The 22,218-nt window shown below is 54.1% G+C and overlaps 12 protein-coding genes across 12 annotated transcripts; 7 read left to right on the top strand and 5 right to left on the bottom strand.

The window, feature by feature from the left end:
• Window position 1: 1 nt before the first annotated feature.
• On the top strand, window positions 2-1,636 carry LRP88_13275 (helix-loop-helix DNA-binding domain-containing protein; the record flags this gene model as incomplete). The annotated part of the gene is made up of 3 exons (XM_083249650.1): window positions 2-483; window positions 534-1,392; window positions 1,445-1,636. The coding sequence occupies 3 exons, from the start codon at window positions 2-4 to the stop codon at window positions 1,634-1,636; spliced, it is 1,533 nt and encodes a 510-aa protein (XP_083093984.1).
• Window positions 1,637-2,207: 571 nt separating this feature from the next.
• LRP88_13274 (aminopeptidase) lies at window positions 2,208-3,704 on the bottom strand (the record flags this gene model as incomplete). Its single annotated transcript, XM_083249649.1, has 1 exon — window positions 2,208-3,704. One exon carries the CDS (start codon window positions 3,702-3,704, stop codon window positions 2,208-2,210), a length of 1,497 nt encoding a protein of 498 aa, XP_083093983.1.
• A 1,144-nt stretch (window positions 3,705-4,848) lies between these two features.
• LRP88_13273 (protein serine/threonine kinase activating protein DBF4) lies at window positions 4,849-6,785 on the top strand (the record flags this gene model as incomplete). The annotated part of the gene is made up of 3 exons (XM_083249648.1): window positions 4,849-5,265; window positions 5,377-6,606; window positions 6,654-6,785. 3 exons carry the CDS (start codon window positions 4,849-4,851, stop codon window positions 6,783-6,785), a joined length of 1,779 nt encoding a protein of 592 aa, XP_083093982.1.
• Window positions 6,786-7,987: 1,202 nt separating this feature from the next.
• Window positions 7,988-10,159, top strand: LRP88_13272 (L-Aspartase-like protein; the record flags this gene model as incomplete). The annotated part of the gene is made up of 1 exon (XM_083249647.1): window positions 7,988-10,159. The coding sequence occupies one exon, from the start codon at window positions 7,988-7,990 to the stop codon at window positions 10,157-10,159; it is 2,172 nt and encodes a 723-aa protein (XP_083093981.1).
• A 348-nt stretch (window positions 10,160-10,507) lies between these two features.
• LRP88_13271 (ubiquitin-like autophagy protein Apg12-domain-containing protein) lies at window positions 10,508-11,021 on the top strand (the record flags this gene model as incomplete). Its single annotated transcript, XM_083249646.1, has 2 exons — window positions 10,508-10,720; window positions 10,959-11,021. The coding sequence occupies 2 exons, from the start codon at window positions 10,508-10,510 to the stop codon at window positions 11,019-11,021; spliced, it is 276 nt and encodes a 91-aa protein (XP_083093980.1).
• A 142-nt stretch (window positions 11,022-11,163) lies between these two features.
• On the bottom strand, window positions 11,164-12,227 carry LRP88_13270 (3-methyl-2-oxobutanoate hydroxymethyltransferase; the record flags this gene model as incomplete). Its single annotated transcript, XM_083249645.1, has 2 exons — window positions 11,164-11,775; window positions 11,850-12,227. The coding sequence occupies 2 exons, from the start codon at window positions 12,225-12,227 to the stop codon at window positions 11,164-11,166; spliced, it is 990 nt and encodes a 329-aa protein (XP_083093979.1).
• Window positions 12,228-13,659: 1,432 nt separating this feature from the next.
• Window positions 13,660-14,603, top strand: LRP88_13269 (E2 ubiquitin-conjugating protein UBC8; the record flags this gene model as incomplete). The annotated part of the gene is made up of 6 exons (XM_083249644.1): window positions 13,660-13,692; window positions 13,754-13,761; window positions 13,864-13,904; window positions 14,082-14,142; window positions 14,240-14,414; window positions 14,478-14,603. 6 exons carry the CDS (start codon window positions 13,660-13,662, stop codon window positions 14,601-14,603), a joined length of 444 nt encoding a protein of 147 aa, XP_083093978.1.
• A 332-nt stretch (window positions 14,604-14,935) lies between these two features.
• On the bottom strand, window positions 14,936-15,934 carry LRP88_13268 (CWC16 protein; the record flags this gene model as incomplete). The annotated part of the gene is made up of 1 exon (XM_083249643.1): window positions 14,936-15,934. The coding sequence occupies one exon, from the start codon at window positions 15,932-15,934 to the stop codon at window positions 14,936-14,938; it is 999 nt and encodes a 332-aa protein (XP_083093977.1).
• A 574-nt stretch (window positions 15,935-16,508) lies between these two features.
• Window positions 16,509-17,496, bottom strand: LRP88_13267 (DHS-like NAD/FAD-binding domain-containing protein; the record flags this gene model as incomplete). Its single annotated transcript, XM_083249642.1, has 3 exons — window positions 16,509-16,736; window positions 16,786-17,129; window positions 17,178-17,496. 3 exons carry the CDS (start codon window positions 17,494-17,496, stop codon window positions 16,509-16,511), a joined length of 891 nt encoding a protein of 296 aa, XP_083093976.1.
• Window positions 17,497-18,681: 1,185 nt separating this feature from the next.
• On the top strand, window positions 18,682-19,392 carry LRP88_13266 (uncharacterized protein; the record flags this gene model as incomplete). Its single annotated transcript, XM_083249641.1, has 1 exon — window positions 18,682-19,392. One exon carries the CDS (start codon window positions 18,682-18,684, stop codon window positions 19,390-19,392), a length of 711 nt encoding a protein of 236 aa, XP_083093975.1.
• Window positions 19,393-20,257: 865 nt separating this feature from the next.
• LRP88_13265 (putative GNAT family N-acetyltransferase) lies at window positions 20,258-20,870 on the top strand (the record flags this gene model as incomplete). The annotated part of the gene is made up of 2 exons (XM_083249640.1): window positions 20,258-20,489; window positions 20,617-20,870. 2 exons carry the CDS (start codon window positions 20,258-20,260, stop codon window positions 20,868-20,870), a joined length of 486 nt encoding a protein of 161 aa, XP_083093974.1.
• An 82-nt stretch (window positions 20,871-20,952) lies between these two features.
• On the bottom strand, window positions 20,953-22,118 carry LRP88_13264 (uncharacterized protein; the record flags this gene model as incomplete). Its single annotated transcript, XM_083249639.1, has 2 exons — window positions 20,953-21,917; window positions 22,016-22,118. The coding sequence occupies 2 exons, from the start codon at window positions 22,116-22,118 to the stop codon at window positions 20,953-20,955; spliced, it is 1,068 nt and encodes a 355-aa protein (XP_083093973.1).
• Window positions 22,119-22,218: the final 100 nt, after the last annotated feature.

The raw sequence follows: 22,218 nt of genomic DNA, 5'->3' as shown, positions 1-22,218 counted from the left end.
AATGGATCCCAATCTCCTCAGCTTTTTCTCGGTGCCCAACAACCAGACACTCAACCCCGTGGACCAGAACGCCGAGTCGTCAACCGGCGCCATCTCTCAGCAGCAGCAGCAACAACAAGAACCCTCGCCATGGAGACCTTTAGAAGGCGACATGGTCGACAGGACATCTGGTCCTCAAGGGGGACCGGTTTCCTCTTACGACCACCAATCGTCTGCCCCTTCCGACATCACATTCACACAAGCCCCCATGCCATCACCCTACACCCAACATAAGACCGTCTTACCTACCAGGGGTCACCCGCGGACTCACCCAAGGAAAAGGGATGCACACGATAGAAAGCGCACCAAGGTCGACACAGAGTCGGCGCTTGAGTCGCTCGATTACTGGATCCAGTTTGATGATGATGAGGCCGAGAGGACAGGAAGTTATGAGATTGACTTTTCGAAGCGATATGACATGATGAACAACACCAGCACTACCCGGTATGTTTCAAGTCGTTAATGATGAATTAGGAGGCTGATGATTCGACAAGCCCGGGGTTTGGATCAAGCTCCACGACGCCAGGTCTCGGAACTGGCATCTACGCGACCGCCCCCCCGTTTAAGGGGAACGATTATTTTGATGACAACGCTCTAGATAATGCACTGTCCGAAGATGAAGAAGGTTTTGATTCGATGAGTCTGGAGGAGCACTTGTCCAAGATTGAGACGATGCCGCCACCAGAGGTCCCACCAAGGGAGGGTCTCTACTCGACGCCCCTCAGCTGGGAAAAGCCCGAGCCCGGACTGCGGATGGAGCCGAACTTTGGTGTAGGAGAAAGCCCTGGGGGCATGAGCACGGCAGGATACGGGCAGACAATGCCCGGAGTTGGCAACCAGGTTCTGAGCAATGACGAGCAACGGCGACTTCTCGCCATCGCCATGAACACTGGTCGGACACCGGCCAGCTTTATGCCTCCCAGTGGTTTCGGGCTTGGATTCGGGGCTGGGCTGGGCTCAGGTCTTCCGCCCGAGTTCAACGCGAGCATCGACTCTATCCTGGGAACGCCTGGGGAACAGAGCCAGAAGCAGACGCCAACACCTGCTGACAGCACAAAGGCTCCGTCCCGAAACCAGGATATTAAGACAGAGGCATCGAGTGAGACGGGTACTGCTCTCAGTTCCTCCAGACCGCAGCTCCATCGCTCCAATACAGATACCACTGACAAGGGCAAAGATAAGATGAAGTCTGGAGATCGGACAGCTCATAACGACATTGAGCGAAAGTATCGAACGAATCTCAAAGACAAGATCGCCGAACTCCGCAACGCTGTACCCGCCCTGCAGTCGATACCGGAGGATGGAATCGACGAGGGCGAGGGAAATTCACAACGAGCGCCCAAAGTGAGCAAGGTCAGTGGCAATGCACTCTACTCTACACAGCTCGACGACTGACATTCCGCAGGGCACCGTCTTGACAAAGGCAACCGAATATATTCAATACTTAGAACGGCGCAACAAGGCCATCATGAAGGAGCACCAAGAGCTGGCACGGCGTCTACAAGCATTTGAGCAGCTTCTCAGTGCTTCGGCTAGACAGCCATTCCTGATGCCCAACCACAGCCGGACGCTCTTCGACCCGAGAGGATTCTGCTGAAATAGACATTGTTTTTTTTTCCAAGTGTGCTTGCTTGGGACTGTATAAATATACCCCAGAGATGAATCGTGCTGTACACACTTCACTGCTCATCCTGTTTTCTGCGTCAACCCGACTGTCGCGTGCGCTTGCATACGTGAACGCATGGTCTTCAGATATGAACGCCATGGCTTCAGAGATGGACGAATGCATGCCATGTCATGGTATGGCTGGCATATGCATGGCATGGGCTTGTTTGTTGTGATTTGTTTTTGAGAAACGAAACCAAGGCCGAGTTATACGACCAGGCCAGGTCGACCAGGTGAGTGCTACCCTAACCATCGCTTACCAGACAGCCTGAGGACGGACCACTCCATGCATCTAATTTCACCTGCATCGGGTTGTGGCTTGATCCATGATCCCCGACCATGAACTGAACGCGGTTTTGTTGCTGTATTCAGCCGATAACAAAGGTAGGCATAGCAACAAAATTCGGGTGGGTCGTGGGCGCAACAGCCGTCATGGTCACATTGGTATTGTACACTTATGGAGTATGCTGGTCTATCGTCTATAGCTAGTGTACAGTCAAGTGTTATCGCAATGCTTCAATGTCGGCCACTTCCTTCACCGCCTCTGTGGACAGGATGTAGGGCGAATCATCGTCTACACAAACGCTGTCCTCGATCCGCACGCCCATACCTCTAAAGGCAGCCGGCCACCGGTCATCGTTGGGTACATAAACACCCGGTTCGATGGTTACACAGTGGCCCTGCCGGAGGGTCTCTCGCCGGCTGTAGCCAGGGCAGTCGTGCACATCGAGGCCGATGTAGTGTCCGACGTGGTGGGGGAAGAGCTGGTCAATGTTGCTCATGGAAACATCAAAGCCGATACTACGCAGCTGATCAACGAGGCCGCGGGCCGTGATGTTATGGATATCTTCGAGAGAGACGCGTGCGCTCTCACGGCAGAGTGAGACGCTGGTGCGCTGGACCTTGAGGACGGCCTCGTACAGGTCGCGCTGAGCGGGGGTGAAGCGGCCAGATGCAGGCCATGTGCGGGATATGTCGGTGATGTACGTGCCATACTCACCGCCGGCGTCGATGAGAATGAACTCGTCTTCACGGAATGTGCTGTTGTTAACAGTGTAGTGGATGCAGTTTGCCCGCTCGCCGCCAGCTACCACGGGAATGTATGCTGGGCCATCGCAACCATTCATAGCAAACTCGTAGTCAAGGAATAAGTGTAAATCCTTTTCTCGCTTCCAAGGCCTTCGCATGGCATCTGTAATAACACGGCCCGAGATCTGACCTGCAAGACGCATGTTGGCGACCTCGGCCGGACTCTTGATGACTCGCAGCTTGTTCATGACAGAGAAGAGGGGTGTCCGCGCTGGACGAGACTCTCTGCCAGAGAAAAATCGCCATAGCCATTGGGCCGTCGCGGCGATGCTGCCCTTTGGAGGTTGAAAGTCGGCATAGACAAGCTTTGCAGACTCGAATATCTTGGGGAGGAGAGTCTCTGCCATATCTATGGAATGAGCCTCGTCGGCATTAAAGACATCTCGGGCAGCTTCGACGCCGTTGCGGTAGCCATTCCATTGCTCCTCTCGAGGGTTCTTTGGCTTGACAAAGAGACTGAAACTGTAGTCGCCATATTGGGGACCAGTCTTTTGAATGACGGCAATTGCGTCACCCTCGAGCCAGCCGGTGAGATATAAAAAGTTGGACTCTTGCCGGTAGGGGTGGAAGACGGCGCCCGATTTGTACTGGAGGGATGCAGCATGGAGGACAGCCACGCTCCCATCCGTCATGGCATGGGCGAGGGCAGCCCGGCGGTCGGCATACTCTTGAGCCGTGATGCCGGGCGTGAGCTCGCCTGGTTTTAGGATGTGAGGATGGGTTTCGTGGACGGGTTGTCCGAAGCGGAGCTCGGCGGCGGAGACGGAGGCATAGGTACGGCGGATGACGGGCTGGCGAACGAGGGACGAGGTATAGGTCTGATGGAGTACGGATGTTGTTGATATTGTTTGTTTGGAGGCGACTCGGAGGGGCAAATCGAGGCTCCGGAATGGAGCTCGAAGGAGCTTCATATTGACGTCTACAGGAGGATTAGCATTAGTAGAAGACTAGGAATTTAGCCCTTACCAGCAATTGGCCGTGCAATTGACGTCAATGACCAATGTTGGTGACCAGTCTGGGCCGAGGCTGGATGGTGAGGTGCAGACGGGATGCAGGAAAACCTGATGAGTGAGGCTAAAGATGTTTCAACGCCTCAATTATTACCTACAGTAGATACCTACTCTACACACAAGGGTCCATCCACGTTTTCATCATAACATAGTCAAGGCCATTCCCAACCCATTCATTCCTCTGCTGAATTCCCATTCAAGATTGTGCATGTCTCAAGCTTCCATTGTTTATTCCCTGTCTCGCGAAAAATCCCCGTCTCCGGGACGAGGCTGAAATTGTTGTTTGGTCTCGTCTCTCCCAATTTCCCGTTTCTGGCTTCGCGGGCTCTGGTTGCTGGGTGGCCGCCTGGGGCTAGGGCCGTGCGTGTTTTTGACAGTGGAGGCCCGGCGCCTCGCAGCAGGCCACAGAAGGCCGTCCGCTGGGGGGCAAGGCCCCGGGAGGCCCCAGGCAGGCCCTGCTAGGCCGCGTTTAGCAGCCGTGCGAGGCCGCACCACCGCCCAGGACGGGCATAGCGCTGTTGTGCCAAGCGCGAGTCTCCAACAACACGACCCGCGGGCACGCTTCTCTCTCTCTTGCTCAGTCATCAATCAACCTGGTCGGGTCCCTCACCTGTCTTTCTCTCGAGGCAAAACCAGCCCGGCCAAAAGGTCCGAATAACACAACCATCTGCCCCGGCATCTCTGGCTTCCTGCTCGTCTTTGACTTGTTCACTCTGTTGTTTGTTTGTCTCTTTGTATTTTGCACTGCAGCCTGGTCCTCTGATGCATCGATAACGTCCATTCCCGCCGCTCCTCGCCACATTTTGTCCTTGTTTGACGTGTCTGACCTCCGCGTCGCGTACTGTCCCAGCCCCTCACCACGACCACAACCAAGACCACAGCACACCGAAATAATCAACAATACCTTCAAATTCTTCAGCTTCGACGCTTGGACAGGAGCTTTTGCTACCCATCGCTTCTGCTCTGGCGCCTCATCTCCAGAGCAGGTTGACGAGTTTTTATGGCAACTATATCTGTATCGCCGACGCCTGCTCCCATCTCGGCCATGTCCTCGAGACGGGGCCCGTTGACAAACAACCCCAATGTCGCCAATTCACCCCTCCGGGGAGCTTCCGCATTGGCTGGATATGCCAAGTCGAGGCGATCCCATGCCACTGTCCAGCGTGAAGAGGCTTATGGACAGCCTCCGCCCATGAAGAAGCAGGTCCTCGAGTATGGCGTGCAACGGTCTGCACGCTCTCCCACTCGGGCATCACGGACTGTCCTCGTTCAGCGAGGCGTCTCGCGTCCTCCTGTCAAGGAGCGAGCTTCAAGAGCTGTGTCGTCGAGGGATATCGATACTGAGAAGGAAGCATGGAAGAAGCACCACCGTGCCAAGTTCCCCAAGATGGTCTTTTACTTTGAAAGCATCCCGGATGATATTCGTGCTAGACTAACAAAGCGAGTTACCTATCTTGGAGCTGTAAGTCACCTACCATTTTGCACGGACCTGCCTAACTCTTTTTAGCGCCAAGAACCCTTCTTCTCCATCGCCGTCACCCATGTCGTTACTACTCGATCGATCCCGCCTGAGAGGACAGAGGCCGAGCCTGACCATGGTCATGATGATCACGAGCCAGAGGAGCAGCCCCAGACCATCAACCCGTCGTTATTGGATCGCAACACAGAAGCCAGGCGGAAGCTTCTCTTTGAGTTCCGGAACGCACCTTCACGGTCACAGCACCTGGATGACCCCACGAAGCGTACCAAGGGTGCCAGGAACAACGATGTTCTGTACAAGGCCCGTGAGATGGGAAAGAAGATCTGGTCGCTGGACAAGTTTCAGAACATGCTGTCAGTTCTGCTTGAGGGAGAGACTGGTAGCTCGTATAGCTCAAGATCCGCGAGCACCCGAGGCCACTACAGCAACTCGAGGGAGCCTAACCTGCTCCAGCTGCTGCACCACGAGCGCCTGAATGGCCCTTCAGACCGTGACCCCACGGCAGTTCACCGAGAACTTTGCTATTTCAAGGGCCCGCACATCTATATCTGGGATATGGATGAGAAGCACAAGCCTATCATGGTTCGCGAGTACCCCAAGGTGGCTAACAAGGCCGATGGAGAGTGGCCACAGTTCCGAAGCGTTGGCAACGGCCGATGTCCTTTTGTGGAGGACCACGATGTCCCGGATAAGGACCACCGCCGGCAACAAGAAAAGGCGCGGGCTGTCAAGCGAGAGGAATCGGTTCCCATTCTGCGACCGCCGCAGATCCCAGTGCCTAAGCCAGTGACAGGAAAGCGGACACTTACAGAGATGGAGGATGCCCAGAACAGGGCCCGGGCTGTGACGCCAACCGAACTGTTCAACCCCAAGGCGATCATGTCGAAGCCGGCAGACATCCGACAGAATGCCTTTACAGGCCGTGCTGGTACCGGCAGGCTTTTTGCTGGAGAGCCCGTGGCTTCAGGTGTTCAGCCCTCCAACATCACCTCCGCTATCCGGTCTCAGATGGTATCATCGACATCAGGTGTGAACGGAGCCAAGGCTGGAACGAGTAAAGAGGTCCATGGTCTGCAGCGAAAGGTGTTACAAAAGGCGGCTCCTGCGTCACACGACGTGAGCTCGCGTCGCCTTGCCGAGGTGTCAATGGATGTCGCATCTAGCAGATCGACAACGATGGGCCGACACACCTCGCGACCAGCTGAGGTGCAAGAGGAGGAGCAAAAGACGGAGCGGAAAACACAGCAGTCCCTCAAGAGCAAGCGGGATCTTAAGCCTGGCTACTGTGAAAATTGTCAGGACAAGTTCCGCGACTTTGACGAGGTGAGTTTGACTACTATATCATGGCAAACACAAGCTAACTTGACCAGCACATTCTGTCTCGCAAGCACCGCAAGTTTGCCGAAAACGATGACAACTGGATTGAGCTTGATTCTCTCCTGTCACAACTCAAGCGAATGCCCAAGTTTTCTCCAGGATCCGATGAGGAAGAGGGATGGTAATACGGCTTCCACCTTAATACGATCAACTCCCAACTTCTCGCATCCCTACCATGGCCTCAATGGCCCACGAATGCACCCAACGATACTCATGACGTCCATTTTCAGCTCGAAGCAGATTCCCTCGCAGTACAAAGCAAAGCAAAACAAAAATCAAACAAACAACAGCAACAAAGATACCTCGTGGCTTGGTTATCAGCGCTTAATGGTGGCATTTCCGGCGGTCCTCGGGTTGAGATGTCTAATCTTGGTACTTTTTTCTTCTCTTCTACATGAAGTGCACGCAACGAACGGCGTAGAGCGGCATGGTTTATGCACTTTCTTGATGGTCTACTCGACGCATTTTCTTGGTTTCTTGGGCTTATCATCCATAACGGGGCGTTTTGTCGCGGTCCATTTTGAGAGCATGGCTAGGTGATGGCTGAGATGGCATTTGACGAGGGAGGGAGGGAGAGGAGGATGGGATGGGATGGCTGGGGCTTAAGGGAGATATCGCTTGGGACACAGCGATGAACACGACTACGATCGGCACCGGCTGGTCTGATGTAGATATGCGACTAGGACATGTATATGTATCTGCATGTTAGACATGAGCGGACATTGTGAAGAGACTTGTACAGCACCTACAGATCATGTTCCTATCCCGACGTTGTGGCGTTTCTGGCGTTGCAGTAGTTGGGGTTTGGCTGTGACGCTACGGAACTATACGTACTGTAGATGTTGCGCCTGCAGCCACTTGTCGATTTTTTGCTCCTTCTCACCGTGAAATTGCATCCCATTTTCTTTTTTTCCCTTTTGTCTTGTCACCCGAATTTTTGACTTTCCCCCCTTGCATTCAGGCCCCCTTGTAGATACCTCACTGCCCTTCATTCATTCGTTGGAGCTTCCTTCCCAGCCCTATGTTCCTGAGTTTAGGCTAGGGGAGAAAACTTTGAGGTTGGCACTTTCCCATCCCGTCCATCATTCTCCGATCACGGCACACACCCATTCCTCACGACATCTTGGCTGAACCGGTGACAGGTCAATTGACTGAAACATCTTCTCAACGCCTGCAATTGACCGACGCCCGAAGCGGTGTAAGCTGCCCGCCTTGTCTCACCCGGATCCTCCGTCGACTACAAAAAGTCTGGGGAAGAGGCTGTCATCTCCACTCAATCTCAACGTCCTCAAGCCTCTAGCTGCAAGTGTATCTGTATCTGCCCGTCATGACACACCTCAAGGCCTCGACCCACGCAGAGTCCACCGTGGATATTTGGAGGCGTCTCCAGAGCCTCAAGGATGGCAAGGACAAGGTCATCCTCGACGGCGACAACCTCGACATTGCCTCCCTCATAGCTGTCGCCCGCTTCGGAGTCAAACCCGAGATTAGCACCGATGAGGAGCTCGCCCGCCGCATCGCCTTGAGCGTTGATGCTCTTGCAGAGTATCTGTCTCATGAGTATGTTGTCTACGGAGTCAACACCGGCTTTGGCGGAAGTGCAGACGTTCGCACCGATGACTGGCTCGAGACTCAGATTGGCCTTCTCCAACACACCCAGAGTGCCATCATCACCATCTTCGACAAGAACCCAGGCAGCAATTCTGAGAGGGAGCCTTCCCATGTCATGCCCCCTGAGTGGGTGAGGGGAGCTATTCTGGCGCGAGCGAACCAGAACATGCGAGGACAGAGCTCTGTTCGGATGGAGGTGCTGGAGAAGCTGGTCAACCTGCTTCACTATGAGATTACCCCCATGGTTCCCCTTCGAGGCACCATTTCGGCATCTGGTGATCTCATGCCCATGTCCTACATCGCAGGAGCCGTCACAGGCAATCCGGATGTTTTTGTTCAAGTTGGACAGGGCAAGTCGGCCAAGGTAATGCCGTCTTCTGAAGCTCTTCAAAATAGCGGCCTCTCACCAAGCGGACTCGGTCCCAAGGAGGCATTGGGTCTCATCAATGGCACAGCTCCCTCTGTCTCAGTTGCCAGCCTAGTTCTCCATGACGCACAGCAGCTTGCTGTGCTAGCCCAGATGTTGACAGCGTTCGCGTCTGAAAGCATGGGTGGCAACGTTGAGTGGGCAACCCCTTTTATCCATGCTGTGCGACCACACCCTGGCCAGATTGAGGCGGCTGCCAACATTAGAAGTTTCCTGCGCGGCTCAGAGTTTGTGGTTGGACTGGAGAACCGAAAGAGAACTGGCGAAGGACTCTGGCAAGATCGATACTCGACACGAACGAGCCCTCAATGGATTGGGCCTTATCTGGAGGACCTTTTGCTTGCTCAGCGACAGATTTCTGTTGAACTCAACTCTACATCGGACAACCCCTTGGTTGATGCGTCGGAGAAGGACGGCCAAGTCGTGGGAGAGGTGTACTCTGGGGGTAATTTCCAGGCTGTTGTCGTTACATCTGCCATGGACAAGACACGACTCGCCCTGCAGATGATTGGGCGAATGCTCTTCTCCCAAGTCAGCGAAATCATCAGCCCCTCGACCAACAATGGCCTTGAGGCCAACCTCAACGCCAGCGACAAGGAGAATTTTACCATGAAGGGCATCGATGTCAACATGGCTGCCTACATGTCTGAACTGGCTGCTCTTGCCCATCCTGTGTCATCACATATCATGTCGGCTGAGATGCACAACCAGGGTATCAACTCGCTTGCCCTGCTTTCAGCTCGACGCACGATGGAGGCGGCCGATCTCGTTGCGCATATGTGTGCTTGTCATATTTATGTCTCCTGCCAAGCTGTCGATCTTCGAGCGAGTCACCGACTTTTCCTGGAAGCCATTCGAAAGGTACTTTCGGACACATCAGAGGATGGACCTTTCTATGCCTTTGGGCTGGATGAGCCTGCAGTTGAGAAACTTGCCGAAGCGGTTTTCCCAACCGTTGAGTCAACTTGGTACGAGCGGAATGCTGGCTCCTGGAAGGATCGCATTATACCTACTGTCGACGCCACTATGGCTCCTGTTACCCAGTTCCTGATGACTGAGGAGCTCAACTGCCCTTTGTCTTGTCTTGCTGTGTTTAGGGCACAGTTCCACAAGTCAGTTGTCGCAACTGCCTCGTCCATCTTCTACCCCAACATGGCGATACGTCCCGTCGATGTGGCCACCAAGCTGGGTGACGGTACTGCTCCGCTGTACACATGGGTTAGGTCAAAGCTGGGAGTCCCCACACACTGCGGTATTGATGATGACCCTCTGTACAATGCGCAGAAAGGCCTCCCAACAGAGAACAAGAAGACTATTGGTAGTTGGGTGAGCATGGTGTATGAGAGCTTGAAGAGCGATCTGATGGACATGGTGATGGAGGGTATCGAGAGCTCACGAGCGGCACCCCGAACAGAGGAGCAATATGAGAAGCTCTGCGCCGAGTTGGACGAAAAGTACTAGACGTATGTAAGAGTATAAGTTAGACATCTCACCTCATGATTAATGATGGTCAGGCTAGGCCTTGTAATATACCGACTTGACGTTTTCAATATTAGAGATCGATTTGAATGAGTGATAATATGAATGATAATGGATGTAGATGAAACAACACTGGGAACTCATGATGGAAGATTGCATGTCATGTAGCACAGTATGTGAAATTTTGCACTGTGTCATGCAGGCAGGCAGTCGCATCCAGTCACTGCTTAGGTACACCTTCACTTTCAACCACATCACTCACCTACATCCAACAACCATCTCTTTTCGACATAATCCCGTTCTATCAACCGCTCCATACCAACTTCAGCAATGTCCGATCATCCATCACAAGACCCTTCATCCCCCTCACCTTCTCCGCAAACGGCTTCTCCTATGCCGCTCGCCGATAACGACACCGCCAGCGGCGCCGCATCACCAGATCTTCCTCTGACCATGTCCGCGTCAGTTGTTCTAGCCGATCTGCCGCGAGATGCGAGCGCGGCACTGGCTAGCGCAGGCAGCTTCAAGACGGACAAGGTGGTGGTACGGTTCAAGCCTGTGGGGTCGGCGCCGTCGTTGGCGCAAGACGTATGCAAGATCAGCGCAACAAGACGGTTTGAGGAGGTTGTGAGGTATCTCAGAAAGAAGCTTAGGTGCAAAGATACCGATAGTGTCTTTTTGTACGTGAATAGCGCATTTGCGCCGTCGTTGGATGAAGTCGTGGGCAACTTGCACCAGGTAAGTCGATGAGATGACGCCAAGGCGTTGCTGACAATCATAGTGCTTCAAGAACGCTCATGGCCAGTTGGTCGTCGTCTACTCGCTAACTCCTGCTTTTGGATGATGCTATTGCTGGTATCTTCTATCTACCAATGCTCGAAAGCGGGACATTGTCTACCCAAACTCCGGATATGCAACTCTAACTATATCGATGCACCGAACGTCAAACGCTATCAAATGCAGCCTCCATGGGTATCAATATTCGCTCACAGATCCTTGACCGCCTTGGTAAAGTTATCAAGTTCCTCTGCTGAGATGGGATATGTGTGCTCAGGGCCGGGATATTGTCGTGTCTTGACTTCATCCCTGTACGCCTCGATGGCACGCATACTCTCTCCCCAGACATCACCATATTTCTTGACAAACTTGGGCAGGAATCTTCCAGGGGGGAAGTTTCCAGTCATGTCGACTTGCACCAGAACCTGACCGGAGCAACCGTTGCCAGCGCCGATGCCGATGGTGGGAATGGACAATTTCTCGGTGATGAGGGCGGCCACCTCTGCAGGAACAGCCTCGACGACCATGGCGAAGCAGCCGGCCTCCTGAATGGCGAGTGCATCCTCCAAAATGCTCATAGCCCCAGCGCTGGTCTTGCCCTGGACACGGAAGCCACCAAGAGCGTTCTGTCGTTGAGGCGTCAAACCAACATGGCCCAGCACGGGAATGCCCGCAGTGGTAATCTTCTTGATGGTGGGGGCCATCTCCTTGCCACCCTCAAGCTTGACACCCTGAACACGGCCTTGCTTAATGAAGCGAATGGCAGTAGCAAGAGCCTGCTCGGGTCCAATTTCATATGTGCCCATTGGCAGATCACCGACCTGTTGAGTTAGCATTGGACTTGACAGAGGGGAAGGATTCTTACTGTAAAGGCCGACTTGGTTGCCCTCGCGACAGATCGGCAGTGCAGAAGCATCTCTTCTAGGACAACTTCACTGGTATCCTCCATACCGAGAGCAACCATGGCAAGACTATCACCAACGAGAACCATATCCATACCGGCATGATCGGCGACATGGGCGCTGGGAAAGTCGTGGGCAGTCATGACAGTGATGGGTTCACCTTTGCGGTGCAGTGAGCGCAAGGTTCCGAGGGTAACCTTTTTCCGCTGGGTTGTCGGGGGCGATCCCATGGGAGAGTGGGAGCTGGACCGGATCTGCACGGCACCTTCGATGGCGACGGGCCGGGGGCCGAGGGTCCATGCCGGCCGGGATCGGAGCCGGGGCAGGAGGGAAGAGGCACGCCTCGAGATGGGGTTAATGACTGAGGACATTGGATAGAAGGGAGTTGTGATGAGAGTGGGTAGGAGTGGACAGATGTCTTGGATGGGGTGAGGGATGTGTGGTTGGGTGTGACAGTCTGTACTGGCAAATATTGAAGCAAGAGTATACACCTCAAAGTGCCAAGAGGGACGTTTTTAATGCGGAAAAAAATATGGGAAATCAGATGGCTGACTTGGTAATTCTACGTAATTGCAGAATTGTGAATTAATTCAAAGACGGGGGCGTGCCGGCTTTTTATTCAACGTTGACCATGATGAACCCTACGTTGTATATTTGAGTATCTCTCTGTCCGGACCCGTTGGTGTTTTTCACAACCCCTGCGCCCCACGGCCACGGCTCAGTGTGGTTCGTCTGGTAGCCTTGCCTTCCAATGGGAGATTAAGCACCGCCCGAGGCCGAACGGCCGAAGGAGCCGGTTTTGGTTGGGAAAATTGGTGGGGTGTGGGAGAATTAGTAAACTAGGGCGGTGTGGTGGTCTGGTCCATTGGTGAAGGCATTTCTGGTGCCTGGGGATGCCATCCGTTGCTGTGCCTTGTTGTGGCAAGCCGAGGCAGTTCGGCCGTAGGGCGGAGGTTTGGGGACTGAGAGGAGTACCGAGGAGCTCGTGATGGGGTTGGATAAGTAGGCTACTGTCTGCTGTCTGTTCGATCTTGTTAGATGCTGTCTGAGTTTCATGCATGCCATGTAAGCCATTAGACTCAGAGTCAAAGCTGATGTCAAACACAAGGTTAGTCGAGAGAACCTGTGTGGTCAACAAACTGCATCAACGCTGAAAGAACCTTGAACCATGCAGTGATTGCACAGGCAGGCAGTGGACATTGTCTTTGCTCTCGTTCAACCCCCTGCTTCACAGTTACCGTCACACGCAGTCTGGAATAGACCCTTGGGTAACGTCAGTGACCCATGTCGACCTGCATAACCACGAGCATGATTCACCATATGTCTTGCTTCATGCTGTTTCAATAAATGCCGTTTCATGGATGGCGCAATAAGCCAATGAAGATCGACCCGCCCCGTGTCCTGTCGTGTCGTGGCGTGCTTTGTCGCAGCTATTCTGATTCCGGATAACTCGCGCTTATCGATACCTTGTGCCCCGCTGTATTCGTTGGCGGCACCTGCCGTCTGCGGCTTATCACGGTCGTCCACATCATATCCTCGTGACTTGCCTTTACTTGACCTTCCCATCCCATCCAGTCACTTCATTTCACCTCCTCCTTGATCTGCTATTTTCTCTGCAACCATCTGTCTACAGTATCTGCGCCCTCTTCGACTGTACTCCCCCGACGCTGCGATTAGACCTCGACTCTCGCGTTCTCCGTCTTCTCTCGCCCTCTATTCTACCGAGTATCCCCTACCGCGCCGGTCCCGGAGCTCTTTGGATACCCTCATAACCCCACATTCGCGCCGACGTCGACCGCCATCATGAGTAGCCCACGCCGCAGGATCGAGACCGATGTGAGTGGGAACCCCTCTGGTGCGACCGCAATATCCTCGCTAACCCGTGTCGCAATGTTAGGTCATGAAGTGCGCTACAACCTCCGGATAGTGTCAGTGTCACGGCGCTAACAGGCTTGCAGGATGTACGAGGCACGAATCTCTGCCGAGGCTACATGCTAACAGACCCAGGCTCATGAGCGACTATGAAGTCACTCTGGTCAACGACAACAGTGAGCAGCATTGGGCTCCTTGTCGACTTTGCTAACAGGAAGCAGTGTATGCCCTCCCGCCCTGGTACCGCCTCATCTCCTAACGATCCTCCAGGCAGGAATTCTTTGTTCGGTTCAAGGGTCCCGCCGAGAGTCAGTACGCCAAGCCGGTATCGAAGTTTTGCTGACATTGGGCAGCTCCGTTCGAGGGTGGCATGTGGAAGGTTCACGTTGAACTCCCGGATACCTACCCATACAAGTCTCCTAGCATTGGATTTGTGAACCGCATTTTCCACCCGAACATCGACGAGCTGTATGTGGCCTGCCATTCAGACGAGATTCTTCTAATAGTTTAGCTCCGGCTCCGTGTGCCTCGACGTCATCAACCAGACCTGGTCCCCGATGTTCGATATGATCAACATCTTTGAGGTGTTCCTCCCCCAACTTCTACGATACCCGAACCCGACCGATCCTCTGAATGGCGAAGCCGCAGCGTTGTTGATTAGGGAGCCTAAGAGCTATGATGCCAAAGTGAAAGGTGCGAAGCATGACTTGTTCAGCAGGCCTTGACTCACAGCAACAGAATACGTGCAGAAATATGCAACCAAGGATGCGGCCGACGACGCGGGAGCCGAGAGCGAAGACGACGACGACATGTCCTCGGTGGCGAGCTTCGGCGACGACGACGACGAGCCCGCGGGCCAGATGGACGACGTATAGAAGGCCTATCATGGCATTGACTTGGGCGAGCGTTTCGTTTCGTTTGAAATATGGCGTCATGGGGGTGGGGCACGGCAGGGAGCTATCATCGGACGGAGTTGCAGAAGCCCGCGGGCATTGCCTCGATCGGGCTGACGGAATTGTTTCGTAGGATTGGGTAGGTCGGCGCAGGACTTCGGTGGTCAACCGCTTGGATTAAGCTGGCCGGCACTGCCCAAGGATGAATGTCGCAACAGAGCCGCTGAATATTTGAGTTTCGTATCTATAACATGGGCAAAGCCCGGGTATCATACTGGAAAACAGGACATGCGTAAAACCAATGTGACGTCGAGTTAATCTGAATCATAATCCACCAGCCCTGTTGCTGCTTCTTGTGCCTGTGCCTTGGACGGCGCTTCTGGCTCCTGAGGTCTTTTCCTTTTGAGTCCCGGGAGTCTTGAAGTTCCTTTGGGCTCACTTCGATTGTTGAGCAGGAAGGGGTCTGTGGATGCTCTGGTGTTCCCCAGAAGCTCCGATACCAGCGTCTCTTTGCGCTTCGATGCCTCCTTCTCGGTCTTGAGCTTGCTGCTGCTCTTTGCTGGCTTTTTATCACTCTTGAATAGGGGTTTGGAGAGGGCGCGGTCTCGTCCGTTCTCATCCGCGGACCCAAAATCAACCAGGGCTGCGCGCCGGGCGTCTTCCTCGGTGGCGGGTACAATGTCAATCCCAAGGCTCATCCGGTCCTGTAAGTTCTCCGTTGCTGCTGCAGTGCGCTCACGCTCCTTGCGTTCTTGGCGAAAGGCTTTTCTAAGCTTTTGGTTCTGCGTGTATGGGTCTTTCCAGTGCTTTGATGATGCCTCGGCGAGATCGTCGATCCGTTCCGTAGCCAGCTTCAACTGCTCTCTGTCCTCGATAGTTTTTTCCAAACTGGCAAAGGCATTTTTTCTTAGAGCTTCTCTCTCTTGATCTGTCAAGATGACCGCATCCCCCTCGCGCGGGGCATCCTCGCCCGTATCCCTCTTCTTCCCGCCCTCAACCACGACGTAAGCCGTGTTCTTAGGATCTGTCCTGATCTCAATCTCACCGCCGCAGTCTGCGTGGCGGAAACGAAAGCTCCATATCGGCGTGGAAAAGTAGCTGCCAACTCTGGACTTTGCAGCGTTGAAGCGGACGCCCTGGCCGATAATGGTGGGCTTGGGGCAGGACGAGCACCAGACTGGGAAGGGCATTTCGAAGCGCACGGTTTGGCCGCCGGCGCGGTAACTCGGCGGGCGCTTTCCGTGGAGTCGGTTTCCGCTGGTTGTTCCCTCGACGTCTGGAGGGACGTAGCGGCCCATGTTGAAGCCCTGCATGATGACTGTTGGCGGTTGGTTGGCGTGTGTAGATGTGAAGAGTCCAGATGGAAGATTTGACTTGATATGACGACAGCTCTCAGTGTGGGCCTGACGCTGACAATGGCGCTGTAGATAATACAGGCAAGATTATCGGCGTATATGAAATACTTCAACGTCTGGTGTTGATTATACAGATGATGTTGGGATGATTGTTGTGGGATGCGACTCCCAGTGTTGATGTTTGTGGAGGAAGTTGAGAGGGACATGTGCACAATTAGGTAGAGATATCATGTGAACCCACACGCTGAACCTAACAGTCACATAAGAGCACAACAACAAACTGCAGCTACAGGCAGACCGATATCAGAGTTATAACTCGTAATTTTTCTTTATTTTCCTTCTTTTCGCATTTGTAAAAAGTGCTAGTTGTTTGTGCGGATGTGAGAGCTATTTCTTGTGTTACGGCAAATGCACATGTCACCACCAAAAGCAGTGTAACATCTCATTCCCAGCATCTCTCGCCTTTGTATGGTCTGAATCGATCCCTTGTGTAACTACATATCCTTCTTGGGCTGGGTTTGCACCAATCCAGTTACTGATTGCCCATCTCAAGCTTCCCGATTATAGGCTCAAGCAGCAGGGGCAAGCACTCAGCCGCGTCCTGACCAAAGAAAAAGTCTTTGGACTTGGAATCCTTGACTCCGTCGTTTGCGGCCTCCATGTTGATGACGGCCACTCGCGCGCCTTTGTCCCTCGCCTGGTCAATGTAGCCTGCTGCGGGCCATACCTTGGCTGATGTACCAATAACGAGCATCAGATCCTGGCTCTGTTAGCGTACATATTCAGACTATATCTAAAGAAAAACTCACCACTTTGCCCTGGTCGAGCCAGTTGTCAATACCCTCTAGCATGTCCATATCTAGGCCCTCATTGAACCACACCACACCAGGTCTCTGGAATCCCTTCTCACACTTGGGGCACTTGGGGATCTGGTCCTTCGGGATCGGCTCCAGAGGATGGAAAGGGTCCAGTAGGGGAAACGGCTTTCCGGGCTCTGGGTCCTCCGAGGCCGGAGCGAGGGCCGGGAAGAAGGGGTCGTCGTAGTTGCCGTGCTGGATCCAGTCACACCGACTGTTGGAGCACTTGATGTCGAAGAGAGAGCCGTGGAGTGTGCGGAGCTGTTCTGGGGGGTGGTTTGCTCTTGGAGAGAGGTCTTGAAAGTGTTAACATCTCTTCTCTATGGGAATAGCTAAAGACTCACTATCAACATTCTGCGTCAGGCACAAAAAGTCCTTATTCTTCTCCGCCAGTGCAGCCAACGCGTAGTGAGCAGGATTCGGCTTAACATTCAAGGCCATATGACGCCGGTATCCGTAAAACATCCAGACAAGGCCGGGATCTTGACCAAAGGCGGTCGGCGTGGCGAGGGTGGTGGCATCGTAGTTTCGCCAGAGACCGCCGGCACCGCGAAAGGTGGGAAGACCGGAAGAGGCTGAGAGCCCGGCGCCGCAGAGGGCGAGGATGCGCTTGCTGGAGCGGAGGACCTCGTGGAATGCGTCTACGTCGGTGCTGGGGGGCATAATGGAGGATGAGAAGCGGCGTGTAAGAGAGCGTAGATGGAAGAGGGGATGAGATTTGTATAGTTGGCGATGAATTCGATGGAAGGATGTCATTGTCGATGGCTGGTTTATACCTGCAGAATGAGGTACATTCGAGGTCGCGAGAGTCACTCGCCGAGGACCATGATTGGATGCCCAGTCGATCTTCCTCAATGAAGCTGCAACCCGCAACTTGGCCCCCAATGAGGCTCTCGTGCAACTCTGCTGATCCAGGTTGAAGTCAGGCAGCGGAGGCCATTTCAGGCTTCTGTTATTAGCTATGGTGATTGGCTGATTCTAGTGTATGCATCTGCCTCGTGTGTTGGGTAGAGTAGAGAAGTGATGCTATTGGCTTGTTGCACCTGCATCGGGTGCCTGATATCGTGCCACACTCAACTGCCTGCCATCTGGCCCTTGGAGTATCAGGCTGTGCGTCAGTTGAAGGGTTCAAGTCACCCATGACGAGAGCTTACGAATGCTCGCTGTCAAGACTCTTGCCTGAAACTTGGGGGTCGTTTGGTGATGCCATAGATGAGGTGTAGAAGGAAGCTACCCCAGTCTGAATAACTCGGTTACAGGAGTAGCTTTGGAACTGAATGCTTATCAATTTCTTGTTGATTCTTACTCAAGATGGTGAGCAACACATTCAGCAAGTGGCCAAAGACGATGAACATGTTTAGACCAGACGACAACAAGCCAACAGTCGTCGTCATCTTATAAATAGCCTCATCTAACCCTTTCATGCCCAACTTACCAAAAGCTGGAACCGACGGCATTTCTAAAAATCTGCGAATACTCACCTGCAAGCGAACCCCGATCCAGAAGTGACCGAACAGGGGAACCCGAAATTACATGCCCTCCAGCCCTGTGGTCAAACGATCCAGGGGGACGGTGCGGCGAATTGGAGAGCGTCTGGGGGCGAATCAGGCCCTGGAGATGCCCCAAGCTCCGATCCTACAGCGGGGCGTGCTACTGATTAACGCCGGGAATATCGCCTGAAACCCCCCGGCTTGGCTCGTGGTGATGAGGGTGGGCATTCAAAAAGGCTGGCCCTCCCCAGAAGGAAAAATGAGACACGGTCAAGGACATTCATTCACTCGTTAATCATCTAGAGACTTTTTGTCTGCCGCTCTCTAACGTTGGAAATACACTCTTTAATACTTCAAAATGGCCGCCAAGATCCTTCTCGCGGCTCTCCTCGCCGTCCCCGCCATCGCCAAAACCGACCTGTCGGGCTGCACCTCGTACGACTCAATCCTCTTCCAGGGCAACTCTCCCTACGTCTCCAAGATCTACTACGTTCCCGACACTGGCGAGGTCTGCGAGTTCCTCGACTGCGGCGGCGGCCGGGCTCCCCCCAAGACCACCGTCCCCGGCTGCGACTCGTACGAGGGCACCGAGACATACTCGCCGCGCTTCATCAACCCCAAGACCCTCGGCGGCGTGGCTTCCGAGACTGCAGCTGCTGGTTCTGAGACGGAGGATGCTAGTGCTACTATTACTGAGGCTCCTTCTTCTACTGGAAAGGCTGGATCCAAGACTACTGACGAGTCTGAGGAGGAAGAGACAACCGCTGAGGACGAGGAGACGACTACTGCTGAGGAGGCTTCAACTGCTGAGGACACCACCGCCGAGGAGACCACTGCCGTAGAGCAAACCACAACCGCCAAGGACGCTTCCAAGACCATCACCACCGTCACCACTCAAGGAACTCCCGCTGCCGGCTCCGGTGCCGCCTCCTCCGGCTCCGAGTCCGAGACGGAGGCGGCCGCCACCCCGGCCTCGACGGTTTCCACCGGTGGCGCCGTCATGCCCACGGCCGGCGCCTTCCTCGGCTCGTGTCTAATGGCCGGTGCCATGTACGCTGGACTGCTGTAAACTCTGACAGTAGCATTCTCTCGGCAGGGTTGGGGGTTTTTTTGCGGATAATACTTGTACTTAGGTCTCACTAACCCGTATCCAAACGTAATAACCCTTCTGTACCGAAGCTATCCATTCCGTCCATTCCGTCATGTCACCTGTAGAACCTATACCTTCCTGTCACGGGTGTAGATAGCGCCGCCACCGCCGATATCAAAGGCCTTCCAATTGGTGCACACCCCCAGGTTTTCACTCTCCCCGACTTTTCGGGCAACAGATCCCGACCGAGACCCAGCAGCCGGTTCCACCACGACCAGCAATAGGGCGCTGGTTCTGATAGGCTGCTCGCCGGATCGTGGCCTGGGTAAGGCGAAATGACAAGATCGAGATACGCACATGGGAGTATCGTGGGATGAAGGAGCCGCATATAACGGCAGGGCAATTCCAAATTTGCTTCGAACAATCACAAATAGCAGGGTTCGTCTTGATACTTCAATGCTTGAGTCCTCAGCGTTGTTTGCTTCATATCACTTGTCTGATACTCAACTGCACTTCCCGTCTGTCCACGACAGCTTCATTCCACCAAGCCCTCCTTTGTCTTCCCCGCAAACCTTGGATCTCTTCCCGTCTCACCTGACCCGCCCGTCGACCAACCGTCTCTTCCAGAAACCGGATTGACTAAACTCGACATCAATCACACGCCCCTCCCACGAGGCAAGCCGCCACTAGCCGTACACCCTTGGCTCACCCTGCCTACATCATCATCTCCGTCCTTGAGAGAGAGGAAACCTGCCAGTCATCCTTGTCGAAGCAACAACTGTCCAGATCCATCATCACGATCCATCAACATCTCCCCCTCGAAAACAACACCAATAGTCCCAAGATGGGTTCTCGAGACTCGTTTGTCCAGGCCGAGGGCGTTCCTCGGTTCTGGTATCGCGACAACTTCTTCCTCACAAACGACAAGTCCTACTTGTGTTCCCAGACCTTTAACCAGTCCCTCGACGACAACTGGTGGAGCAGCCCTCTACCCCATGGACAGCTCCAGAAGGTCCTGAACAACTGCCTGACCTTGGCAGTCTACTGGACCCCACAGACTGCCGAAGATATGAAGAGTAAGTTGTCCACTCGTCTCTCGTTCGCGTGCTGACTTGATAGAAAACGGCATCGCTCGTCCCAAGGATGGTTCTCGACACAAGATGGTTGGCTTCGCCCGCGTGGTGACCGACTACGTCACCCTAGCCTACCTCACAGATGTCTTTGTCGTCGACGAGTTTCAACGTCGGGGACTAGCCTCGTGGTTGATGCGTGCCCTGAAAGAACTCGTCAACGACTGGAAGGACATGCGTGGCCTCCTCCTCATGACCCACGACCAAGCCGCCGCGAGGCTCTACCGGAGGGAGCTTGGCGCCATGGATTTCGAAAAGGGCCCCTCGGCCGGCCTGGTGATGCTGGAGATGCCCGGTCCGGCAGAGAAGCCCACCCCCAAGCATTGATGACTTTGTCTCTCTTTTATGGTTTATAGCTAGCGGTGCAATTATCTTGGTTGTCGAGATTTACGTTCTCTTGTCCGAGGGGCTAGCGCTGTGACCCAGACATGGCGGCTCGCATCTCGATGGCGCGCTTGTAAGGGGGGGCAATGGGCGGCTGGACCGGATCTAAAGAGACATAGTCCTCAGGGAGCTGGTACGAGGCATCGGAGTCAAAGGCGGATAGATCTCCACAAGCAATGAACGGTGCGATCCATCGACTGCTTCTCTCAGTGTCCTCGAGCGTTTCGTCGTAGACCTGCATCTCCACGATCCCCTCATCCGCACTTGTCGCGTCCTGCATCTCGATGTCTTTGGTCTGCTCCTTGAGCATCTCCTCCAGTCGTCCACCAACGCCGAGGGGTTCCTCGAGACTGGCTCTGAATCCGGGCGGTGGCTGAAAGTTGATGCAGACAATAAATGCCTCCACGCTGCTGGCGCGGCTACTGCGCGGCTTGGCCACAATAACCTTTTCGAAAAAGATCTTAAGCTGAGCGTAGAGCACGTCGACGTTCCTTCCGCGGAAGATCTTGGCCACAAACTTGCCTCCAGGCTTCAGAACGCAGAGCGCCAGGTTGAGCGCAGCAAAGAGTAGTTGCGACTGGACATAGATGTCAAGATCGTGGAGACCTGTAACGTCGGGGGCACCGTCGCTCAAAACCAGGTCAACAGGGTGCGATGCCTGTGTTCCAGCTGTCTTTGCGTCGTAGGAGGGATCAAGAGCCGAGAGCAACAGAGGCACCGTCGCTGGGTGTGTAATGTCGGCGCGCAAGGTTGTGATGCCCGCGAGCGGCGAGATAGGCTGAAGATCGATCGACACAATCTTGACATCGTCTCGTGGCTTAGGAGCCTCTTCTTGCTTCTCTCCCTCCTGTTCAGTGCTGTTGGCCTCGTCGTCCTTGGGCAAAATACCCAACATCTGCTGTCGGAATTTCGCCTCCTTGTCCTGCCATGCTGCCCGTCCAAACTTTTCTCCCTTGATCAACACCCGCGAGAGAACTTGCGACCAACTTCCTGGCGCGGCGCACAGGTCGACAACTCTGGTGACATTGGAGAAGAGATCGAATTCTGCGCCTGTTAGCAGAGCCCCCTCCAGCCGTCGACTGACTCACCCTCATCTAGCTGGAGCAGCTTGAAGGCGCTTCTCGCACGCCATCCCTGCTCCTTGGCGAGCCTGTAGTAGGCGTCTCGCTTGTCCTTGGACGATTTTCCCATGACGTTGGCTTGAGTGTAGGATGGACGTTTAATTTTCACGGCGAATTTTGCCCCGCGTTATTGGTGGGGTCTGCCCCTCCATCAAATGCCTGCCCTAGCA

This window comes from Fusarium phalaenopsidis (genome assembly GCF_050370095.1).
Source record: "Fusarium phalaenopsidis strain FUZ10S chromosome Unknown contig_32332, whole genome shotgun sequence".
NCBI lineage: Eukaryota > Fungi > Ascomycota > Sordariomycetes > Hypocreales > Nectriaceae > Fusarium > Fusarium phalaenopsidis.
The sequence above is the reverse complement of the archived record's forward strand: the minus strand, read 5'-3'. Positions and strand labels throughout refer to the sequence as shown.